Source organism: Rutidosis leptorrhynchoides, chromosome 6, assembly GCF_046630445.1.
Source record: "Rutidosis leptorrhynchoides isolate AG116_Rl617_1_P2 chromosome 6, CSIRO_AGI_Rlap_v1, whole genome shotgun sequence".
In the NCBI taxonomy this organism is placed as follows: Eukaryota; Viridiplantae; Streptophyta; class Magnoliopsida; order Asterales; family Asteraceae; genus Rutidosis; species Rutidosis leptorrhynchoides.
The window spans coordinates 25,175,330-25,187,583 of record NC_092338.1 but is presented as its reverse complement, the minus strand read 5'-3'; the positions used below and the strand labels follow the sequence as shown (position 1 = coordinate 25,187,583).

The 12,254-nt window shown below is 32.1% G+C and overlaps 1 protein-coding gene across 1 annotated transcript in view; it reads right to left on the bottom strand.

Moving 5' to 3' along the window:
* Positions 1–12,254, bottom strand: part of LOC139853482 (uncharacterized) — a 97,512-nt gene that overhangs the window by 71,358 nt on the left and 13,900 nt on the right. The window contains exons 2-3 of the mRNA XM_071842875.1: positions 9,910–10,008; positions 9,744–9,760 (exon numbers count right to left, since the gene is read on the bottom strand). Coding sequence (XP_071698976.1) covers positions 9,744–9,760; positions 9,910–10,008 — 116 coding nt within the window. The remainder of the gene's footprint in view (positions 1–9,743; positions 9,761–9,909; positions 10,009–12,254) is intronic.

Genomic DNA, 12,254 nt, shown 5'->3' with positions numbered 1-12,254 from the left:
CGACATATATTATCTGCTGAAATTAATTTACCATTTGCTAATTCGAGTAAAAATTTATTATCCAAAGGCGTCAATGGGCAACTTAACTTAGCACAAAAATCTCTACTCATATAGCTTCTATCCGCACCCGAATCAAATAAAACATAAGCAGATTTATTATCAATAAGAAACGTACCCGTAACAAGCTCCGGATCTTCCTGCACTGCTGCCGTATTAATATTGAAAACTCTTCCACGGCCCTGCCCATTAGTATTCCCCTGATTTGGGCAATTACTTCTAATGTGGCCCGGTTTTCCACATCCATAACAAACAAATGCGGCATTACTTGTTTCGCCACTATTTGTTCCTTTAGTTCTGTTAAACTTTGGTCCGTAGACCTCACACTTTTTCGCACCATGGCCAGTTCTTTTACACTTGGTGCAAAATGTCGTACAGAACCCATTCTGGTGGTACTCTTCACACCTTTGGCATTTTTGGTTTTTGTTGCCGTTGTTGTTATTGAGGTTGTTGTTGGGATTATTATTGTTGTTGGAACGGTTGTTGTAGTTGTTGTTGTTGTTGGGACATTTGTTGTAGTTATTGTTGGGATTGCGGTTATTGTTGCTATTGTTGTTGCGGTTGTGGTTGTAATTGTTGTTGTTGTTGTATTGGTGACCCTTGTCACTGGTTTCTTCCCACTTTCTCTTGAGTTGTTTCGTGTTGGCTTCTTCAGCCGCCTGCTCTTTAATTCTTCCCTCAATCTGATTTATGAGTTTATGAGCTATTCGACTTGCCTTTTGTATAGAAGCGGGCTCGTGTGAACTCACATCTTCTTGAATCCTTACTGGTAACCCTTTTATAAACGCGTCGATCTTCTCTTCTTCATATTCGAACTTTCCTGGACATAATAGTCACAACTCTGTGAATCGTCGTTCATATGTGGTAATGTCGAACCCTTGTGTTAGTAACTCTCTAAGCTCCACCTTGAGCTTATTGACTTCGTTTCTAGGACGGTACTGCTCGTTCATCAATTGCTTGAATGCCGACCACGGTAGTACGTAAGCAGCATTTTGTCCTACATGTTCAAGATAGGTGTTTCACCATGTTAACGCAGTACCTGTGAAGGTATGTGTAGCGTACTTAACTTTGTCCTCTTCAGTACACTTACTTATGGCAAACACCGATTCGACTTTCTCGGTCCACCGTTTTAATCCAATTGGTCCTTCAGTTCCATCAAATTCTAAAGGTTTGCAGGCAGTGAATTCTTTGTAGGAGCATCCTACACGATTTCTTGTGGAATTAGTTCCACCGCTAGATCCAGAGTTATTGTTATTTTGCATCGCAGCCTGTACTGCGGCTATGTTTGTTGCAAGGAAAACACGGAAGTCTTCCTCGCTCATGTTCAAATTCTGACGAGTCGCCGGTGCCATTTCCTTCAAAAATAGCCAAAAGAATCGAGTTAATCATACAGAATATTAAGAGTAGTCAATAGTATTTCGTAGCATAATATGAACTCATTTATAAAAGCTTTTTCTTCATATTAACGTTTTATAAGTTTAAATTCGGGTACTACCTACCCGTTAAGTTCATACTTAGTAGTTAATATACAATTCAACTACTACAATTCTATATGAAAAACTGATTATAATAATATATCACATACAAATATTCTTCAAACTTACAACTTCGCTATATTACATATAACATGAAATATAGTACACTTTGATACAGGACAGTTTTGAAGAAAAATCTAGTTAATACGCAAGTTGTTCAGCAAAGGAAATAAAGACATGTAATTCATAAGTCCAGAAACAAGTCATGCATTTTGGTTTTACTAAGACGACTTCCCATCCTTGGTCTTGTGGAAAATAACCGTTATGACCATTGGCTAGGCAGCATGTTGTAATGTCGTCAAAAGGACGAGGGTTTCGTAATGTCCAACAGCCCCGTAATAATCTAAAAACCTTGTTTCTCACCCCAACTACCGAATCTGTCACTTGTGGGAAGGTTTTATTTAAAAGTTGTAACCCGATATTCTTTTTCTCACTTTGGTAAGAAGCGAACATCACTAACCCGTAAGTATAACATGCTTCTATATGTTACATGTTAGAAGCTCTTTCTAACTCACGAAATCCTATGTTAGGATATGTTGAGTCAAAATAGGTTCTTAACCCGTAGCGTAAAATTGCATTTGGATTCCCCGCATTTAACGCTTTAAAGAAAACACGGCGTAACTTACGGTCTCCCCAATGTGATATACCCCACCTATCAAAGGAAAGTCTTTTATAGACTAAGGCATTTCTGGAAAGTCTTTCAAATGTTTGACAAGTTAATTTCACCATAACTAAATGTGCTGATGAATTCTGACCGACTCTAGACAAGATTTCCTCAATCATATCCTCTGGTAGGTTTTCTAAAATATTCGGTTGTCTACTCTTAACGTCCATTTTGTTTTTATACTGTAAAATAGACAAGGATTAGATTCGTAAAAGATAATTAACAAACAATACAAGCAATTTTTACATAGAACATAAAAGTACAAGCACACTACAATACATATAATACACAACATGATTACAACCCTCTAATCTGAATCACTGGTTTCTTCTTCTTCGGACTTGGTTCGTTTTCCTAATTTTCTAGGGATATATGATGTTCCTCTAATACGAGCCGTCATTTTCCACAATGGTTTAGAAAAACCTGGTGGTTTAGAGGTTCCCGGGTTATTGTTACAATTTAGGAAATACGGACGTTGCGGATACATATAAAGTTCATCGGGGTTGGAATCAGGTTTCTCTATTTTTATACCTTTTCCCTTATTATTTTCTTTTGCCATATTAAATTGGGTCGAGGTAATTTCTATAACATCATCGGAATCCTCATCGGAAAATTGGTAATCTTCCCAATATTTTGCTTCCTCGACGGAAACACCATTGACCATTATTATCTTTGGTCCGTTGGTTGAGGATTTTCTTTTATTTAATCGATTTACTATAGATATCAATATTTCTTCCTAGAGAACCTCTTCTTCTTCCGGTTCCTCCTCTTCCGGTTCCTCCTCTTCCGGTTCCTCCTCTTCCGGTTCCTCTTCTTCCGGTTCCTCCTCTTCCGGTTCCTCCTCTTCCGGTTCCTCTTCTTCCGGTTCCTCTTCGAGAATTTGTGAATCTTCCCAAAATATATTCGACTCTTCATTATTATTAGTTGAATCGATGGGATTTGTACTAGTGGTAGACATCTATCACACAATATCAGACACATTGAGAGGTTAATATATCACATAATATTTACATGTTAATAATATAGAGTTTCCAACAAAAGTGTTAAGCAATCGTTTTTAAAGAAAATACGGTCGAAGTCCAGACTCACTAATGTATCCTAACAAACTCGATAAGACACACTAATTCAAATTTCTGGTTCTCTAAGACCAACGCTCGGATACCAACTGAAATGTCCCGTTCATATTGATTATAAACGTTCCATATTAATTGATTTCGTCGCGAGGTTTTGACCTCTATATGAGACGTTTTTCAAAGACCGCATTCATTTTTAAAACAACCATAACCTTTATTTTATCGATAAAGGTTTAAAGAGCATTACGTAGATTATCAAATAATGATAATCTAAAATATACCGTTTACATACGACCATTACATAATGGTTTACAATAAGAATATATTACATCAAAAATAAGTTTCTTGAATGCAGTTTTCACATAATATCATACAAGCATGGACTCCAAATATTGTCCTTATTTTAGTATGCAATAGCGGAAGCTCTTAATAATCACCTGAGAATAAACATGCTTTAAACGTCAATAAAAATATTGGTGAGTTATAGGTTTAACCTATATATTTATCAATCGAAATAATAGACCACAAGATTTCATATTTCAATACATCCCATACATAGAGATAAAAATCATTCATACGGTGAACACCTGGTAACCGACATTAACAAGATACATATAGAATATCCCCATCATTCCGGGACACCCATCGGACATGATAATTTCGAAGTACTAAAGCATTCCAAATTCCAGAATGGGGCTTGTTGGGCCCGATAGATCTATCTTTAGGATTCGCGTCAATTTGGGGGTCTGTTCCCAAATTCTTAGGCTACCAAGCTAAAAAGGGGCATATTCGGCTTCGATCATTCACCCATATAAAGTAGTTTCATTTACTTGTGTCTATTTCGTAAAACATATATAAATTTGCATGTATTCTCATCCCAAAATATTAGATTTTAAAAGTGGGACTATAACTCACTTTCACAGATTTTTACTTCGTTGGGAAGTAAGACTTGGCCACTGGTCGATTCACGAATCTATAACAAATATTTACATATATATCAAAGTATGTTCAAAATATATTTACAACATTTTTAATACGTCTTATTGTTTTAAGTTTATTAAGTCAGCTGTCCTCGTTAGTAACCTATAACTAGTTGTCCATAGTTAGATGTACAGAAATAAATTTATATATTATCTTGACCCAATCCACGACCCAGTGTATACATGTCTCAGGCTAGATCACAACTCAAAGTATATATATTTTTAGAATCAACCTCAACCCTGTATAGCTATCTCCAACATTACTGCATATAGAGTGTCTATGGTTGTTCCAAATAATATATATAGATGGGTCGATATGATATGTTAAAACATTTGCATACGTGTCTATGGTATCCCAAGATTACATAATATATTAGAATACATGTATAATACAATATAAGTTAGCTAGGATATGATTAATATAGATTTGTTACCAATTTTCACGTAGCTACAACAAGTAAAAATATTCAATCTTCTTTTACCTATAACTTCTTCGTTTTAAATCCGTTTTGAGTGAATCAAATTGCTATGGTTTCATATTAAACTCTATTTTATGAATCTAAATAGAAAAAGAATAGGTTTATAGTCAAAAATATAAGTTACAAGTCATTTTTGTAAGAGGTAGTCATTTCAGTCGAAAGAATGACGTCTTGATGACCATTTTGAAAAACATACCTCCACTTTGAGTTTAACCATGATTTTTTAATATAGTTTCATGTTCATAAGAAAAATTATTTTTCCCAGAAGAACAACTTTTAAATCAAATTTTATCATAGTTTTTAATTATCAAACCCAAAACAGCCCGCGGTGTTACTACGACGGCGTATGTCCGGTTTTACGGTGTTTTTCGTGTTTCCAGGTTTTAAATCATTAAGTTATCATACTATATAAATATAGAACATGTGTTTAGTTGATTTTAAAAGTCAAGTTCGAAGGATTAAATTTTGTTTGCGAACAAGTTTAGAATTAACTAAACTATGTTCTAGTGATTTCAAGTTTAAACCTTCGAATAAGGTAGTTATATATATATGAATCGAATGATGTTATGAACATCATTACTACCTTAGGTTTTGTGGATAAATCTACTAGAAATTAGAAAAATAGATCTAGCTTCAAAGGATCCTTGGATGGCTTGAAAGTTCTTGAAGCAGAATCATGACATGAAAACAAGTTCAAGTAAGATTTCCACTCGAAATAAGATTGTTAGAGTTATAGAAATTGAATCAAAGTTTGAATATGAGTATTACCTTGTATTAGAAAGATATATTACTGTAAATAGGAAAGATTTCTTGAGGTTGGATGATCACTTTACAAGATTGGAAGTAAGCTAGCAAACTTGGAAGTATTCTTGATTTTATGAAACTAGAACTTATAGAATTTATGAAGAACACTTAGAACTTGAAGATAGAACTTGAGAGAGATCAATTAGATGAAGAAAATTTAAGAATGAAAGTGTTTGTAGGTGTTTTTGGTCGTTGGAATATGGATTAGATATAAAGGATGTGTAATTTTGTTTACATGTAAATAAGTCATGAATGATTACTAATATTTTTGTAATTTTATGAGATATTTCATGCTAGTTGCCAAATGATGGTTCCCACATGTGTTAGGTGACTCATATGGGCTGCTAATAGCTAATAATTGGAGTGTATATACCAATAGTACATACATCTAAAAGCTGTGTATTGTACGAGTACGAATACGGGTGCATACGAGTAGAATTGTTGATGAAACTGAACGAGGATGTAATTGTATGCATTTTTGTTAAGTAGAAGTATTTTGATAACTGTCTTGAAGTCTTTTGAAAGTATATGAATACATATTAAAACACTACATGTATATACATTTTAACTGAGTCGTTAAGTCATCGTTAGTCGTTACATGTAAATGTTGTTTTGAAACCTTTAGGTTAACGATCTTGTTAAATGTTGTTAACCCATTGTTTATTATATCTAAAGAGATGTTAAATTATTACATTATCATGATATTATGATATATTAATATATCTTAGTATGATATATATACAGTTAAATATTGTTACAACGATAATCGTAACATATATGTCTCGTTTCGAAATCATTAAGTTAGTAGTCTTATTTTTACATATGTAGTTCATTGTTAATACACTTAATGATATGTTTACTTATCATAATACCATGTTAACTATATATATATATATATATATATATATATATATATATATATATATATATATATATATATATATATATATATATATATATATATATATATATATATATATATATCCATATATATGACATCAAATAGTTTTTACAAGTTTTAACGTTCGTGAATCACCGGTCAACTTGGGTGGTCAATTGTCTATATAAACCTATTTCAATTAATCAAGTCTTAACAAGTTTGATTGCTTAACATGTTGGAAACACTTAATCATGTAATTATCAAATTCACTTAATATAAATAAACATGGAAAAATTTGGGTCACCACAAAGGATCTCATATCAAAAGGAACCTCTGGGAGCAAAATTGACCTTAAAGAAATTCAAGAATCAACCGACATGGAAACCGATATTAGAACCGATTCTCCTCAAAAGGCCGACGAGCCTGTACTTGAAAGAGAAACTGACCTACAGCCACCACCCATACGTAGATCTGATAGAGTGCGTCGAACACCAAAGAAATATAGTTTACACATATTTGAGGGTGATGACGAAAATATAGATTCTGATGAACCTATTACCTATCAGGAAGCGATGACAGGCCCCGAGTCTGTCAAATGGAAGGAGGCTATGGACAACGAGATCCAATCCATGCATGATAATCAAGTCTGGACCTTGATTAGTCGTATACCAGGTACTAAAACCATTGGGTGTAAGTAGGTCTTCAAGAAGAAGATCGATATGGATGGAAATGTACACACATTCAAAGCCAGACTGGTGGCTAAGGGTTACACGCAACAATATGGTGTAGACTATGATGAAACTTTTTTACCAGTAGCTATGTTGAAATCCATTAGAATACTTCTTGCCATAGCTGCATTTTATGACTATGAGACATGGCAAATGGATGTAAAAACAGCCTTCCTTAATGGTAAGCTAACAGAGGATGTGTTTATGACACAACCAGGGTTATGTACATCCTAAGTATCCTAATAGTGTGTGCAAGCTTCAAAAGTCCATTTATGGACTTAAACAAGCTTCTCGTAGCTGGAATCTTTGCTTTAATGAGAAAATCAAAGAATTTGGTTTTATTAGAGGTGAAGATGAGCCATGTGTCAATGTTAGGTCTAGTGGGAGTGTTGTAGTCTTCCTTATATTATATGTCGATGACATATTACTCATGGGAAACGATACCCCGACATTGAAAGATGTCAAAGCTTGGCTAGGGAAATGTTTCTCCATGAAAGACATAGGAGATGCATCATATATTTTGGGAATAAAGATTTATCGAGATAGGTCAAGGAGATTAATTGGGCTAAACCAAAGTGCATATATAGATAAGATACTGAAGAAACTCGGTATGCATAACTCCAAGAAAGGGTGCGCTCCTATGAACCCTGGAATGATATTGAGCAAGTCTCAATGTCCTAATTCTGACTTGGAGTCAGCTACCATGAGTCGGACTCCATATGCTTCAGCTATAGGATCGATCATGTATATAATGATATGCACTAGGCCTGATGTGTCGTATGCACTAAGCATGACTAGTCGTTATCAGGCCAATCCTGGTGAAGCTCATTGGATAGCAGTCAAGAACATTCTAAAGTATCTTAGGAGGACTAAAGAAATGTTCTTGGTCTATGGTGGGAATGACGAGCTGAGCGTCAAAGGATACTTTGACGCTAGTTTCCAATCAGATAGAGATGATTGCTCTTCACAATCAGGATTTGTATTTATGTTGAATGGTGGAGGCGTCACATGGAGAAGTGGTAAGCAAAGTACTATTGCTGATTCTACGACAGAAGCTGAGTATATAGCAGTAAATGAAGCTGCTAAAGAGGCCATGTGGGTAAAGAAATTCATCGGGGATCTGGGTGTGGCTCCTACAATCCATGATCCTGTTGAGATTTTCTGCGACAATGTGAGTGCGGTTGTCTTGGCTCAAGAACCGAGGTCACAAAAGCGTACACGGCACATACTCAGAAAGTACCATTACATCCGTCAATTTGTAGCAGAAAATGACATATTATTAAGTAGAGTAGACACGACTAAGAACTTGGCTGATCCTTTCACCAAGCCTTTGCCTCAGACTAAGCATGATGCTCATAGCATGTCTATTGGCATTCGTGTCATTGATGATAAAGTTTGATTGTATTTTTTATGTTAAGTTTGAAACTTTAAACATTGGGTAATAATATATGTTGCAATTGATCTGATGATTAATATATTGAGATTATATTATACGCACGATGCGGTCATTTCATTGTATATTGCCATGTTTCATTTTGCATGTTTTAACTTCCAATGAATATTATTTCATAAACTTCCACAGTCGGTCATTCTCTAAGAAAGAGAGAATTGAATTAAGGCTGCTATAAAGTGTAGTAATATAGGCTTATATGAAACTACATTCATGAGGAACTTGATAGTTGATTCAAGGTTCTGGAATGACCACACTTAGACATTACTTCATTGTTTTTAAGTCAAAAGGTAAGCTCTAAGATTGCAACATCATTTATCCTAGAGTCGATATGTATGAGAAATCCTGAGACAAACTATGTTATACAAACTATGCACCATCATTAATCGTAAATTGTTTGATATACCTTCTAATCGGAAATTAATTTATTAATCATTAGTTAATGGTTTAATAAATTAAGTAAGTTTTTTTATGTGTATACATATACTTACAAATCTAAATATGTAGAGATTTGATTAGATTTTGCAAATCATATTTTATATAAGATATAAGATTTGATTTGATTTATAAAATATGATTTGATTTTGTAAATCTTATTTTATATAAAGATTTGATTTTGCAAATATTTCCAAATCTTTATTTATTATATTTGTACTAGATGTATTATTGTATCAATTATGTAATATATAATACCAAGTCTTGGTATTGGAAATGATATACTAAAGATACAAAACACACATACAAAAATGCTATTTTCTTTCTCATTTTCAAGTAACCAAAATACTTGAAATCTATAATTGGGTTCGGTTTTTGATGGAAATAAGGAAGAAGAAAAGATCCATTAAGTAGAAGGTATAGATCAAAGCAAGGTTGGAACTTTGGGTGCCTACCATTTAGAGGAACTCTTCTTTGAGTTTTCAAATTCGATCTTCAAAAGGCTACAAAGGTTGTATTCTGATCTTCTCTTGTTCGGTTCGTTAATATGTTTTGTTTGCTAAAGTTTTGTACAATGATCCGTGGAAGAGTATGATTATGTAAAGATTTAAAAATGCTTCCGCTCGCTTTGAATTTGTATCATACTCCAACAAGTATTAGTTTCAGCAAACGGGTCTAGTAAACAAGTTAAAAAAATAGTATTAATTACAATATTCATTAGTTCACCAGTATGTGCATTACTTGATCAACTAAATGTGAAAAGTCCCCCTCTGATAAGGTTGAAAAGAATTTCACTGTTTGCAATCTATGCAATAGATACTCACCAAAAGCAGACGGGATCTGAAGGTCGAGTTCAGACATGAAAATTAGCTGGTGAAGTGGGACGACAACCAAACGTTCCTTGATAGAAGTGTTGCTCAGATCTGAAATAAAAGTACCCATGTTTAAAGTAACAGAAAAAGACCACATTATAACATGAACTCCTATTATAGAATGGTAATATTCAGATACTCGAAAAGAGCTAAACTTGTGGAACTGTACAGACACTATGTACTTACCACCCTAAGTTAATACAATATTTTTATCAGTCTACAAAAACTACTAAACTAAAACCACTCTGAAGATCACTAGAGATCAACTGATAAGATATCCTAAATTACAATTAGTCTGTGCTTAATGTTAAAAGACCAGCAAGTAGATCTATCTTGTAATATCCGTTCACTTCACTTCATACTAATTTTTCATGACCCGTCCTAATCCATCTGGACGAATACATTACATTTGGTGACATCACGAGGTACTTGACCTCTATATGATACATTTTACAAACATTGCATTCGTTTTTAAAAGACAATCTTTCATTACATCGAAAGTTGACGGCAGGCATACCATTTCATAATATATCCAACTATATTTGACTTAATAATAATCTTGATAAACTCAACGACTCGAATACAACGTCTTTTGAAATATGTCATGAATGACTCCAAGTAATATCTCTAATATGAGCAAATGCACAGCGGAAGATTTCTTTCATACCTGAGAATAAACATGCTTTAAAGTGTCAACCAAAAGGTTGGTGAGTTCATTAGTTTATCATAATCATTCATTTTCATAATTTTAATAGACCACAAGATTTTCATTTCTGTTTCTCATAAATATACATCTCATATCAGGCATTTCGCAAACTGCATAGAGATAAAAATCATTCATATGGTGAACGCTTGATAACCGAACTAACATGATGCATATAGAATATCCCCATCATTCCGGGACTCTCATCGGACATGATAATCGAAGTACTAAAGCATTCGTAACCCGAATGGGACATGTCAAGGTCCATAGATCTATCTTTAGGATTCGCGTCAATTAGGGTCCATTTCCCAAATTCTTAGGCTACCAAGCTAAAAAGGGGCATATTCGATTCGATAATCCAACCATAGAATGTAGTTTCGATTACTTGTGTCTATTTCGTAAAACATTTATAAAAGCAACGCATGATTCTCAGTCCCAAAAATATATATTGCAAAAATATTTAAAAAGGGAGTAAATGAAACCCACAATACTGTATTTTGTAGTAAAAATACATATGACGACATTGAACAATGCAGGGTTGACCTTGGATTCACGAACCTATATCATTTGTATATATATTAACATACGTAATTGTGATCGAACAAATATATATATATATATATATATATATATATATATATATATATATATATATATATATATATATATATATATATATATATATATATATATATATATATATTATTAGTGATATAGTTTTATATTAATAACTTTTATTTATTTTATAATGTAAAAATATTAATTTTGTTATGTTATATGTAGTAAATATATATATATATATATATATATATATATATATATATATATATATATATATATATATATATATATATATATATATATATATATATATATAAATATATATATATATATATCATTTGTTTGTTAAAACAATATTTTAATAATACTAGATAATATTTGAAATGATAACATTAATGATAATACTAGTATTAATAATAATGATATTAGTATGATAATATTAATGATAGTTTTTATAATAAATCTCATGATAATGATAATATCAGTAGTTTTTAATAAATTAAATAATTTAATAATAATGATAATGAAAATTATACTTTTTGATATTAATACTTAGTATTTAGTAATAATAATTGTATCAACCTTATTATTTATGGTAATTTTTAATAGTAATACTTTTATTAATAATAATGATTCTAAAATAATACTAATACTAATATTAATAAAAATGATACTTTTAGTATTAGTGGTCACTATAATAATACTAATAATAACCTAATTGATAATACTAGTAATAATACTTGTAATAATAATATTAATAATAATTATGATACTTAGTTTAATGGTAATAATCTAAACCATATTAATGATAATAATAAGAGTCGTGATAATAATACTAACATAACAATAACAACAACAATGATAATATATTAATAATAATAATAACAATATTCTTAATTATAACTGTAATCGTAATAATAACAATGATAAGGGATAACTAATACTTATTAGCAATAATAATAATTAAAATCTATAATATTTAGTGTTAATAAAAAAAATTAATAATAACAATATTAATAATGACATTAATAAT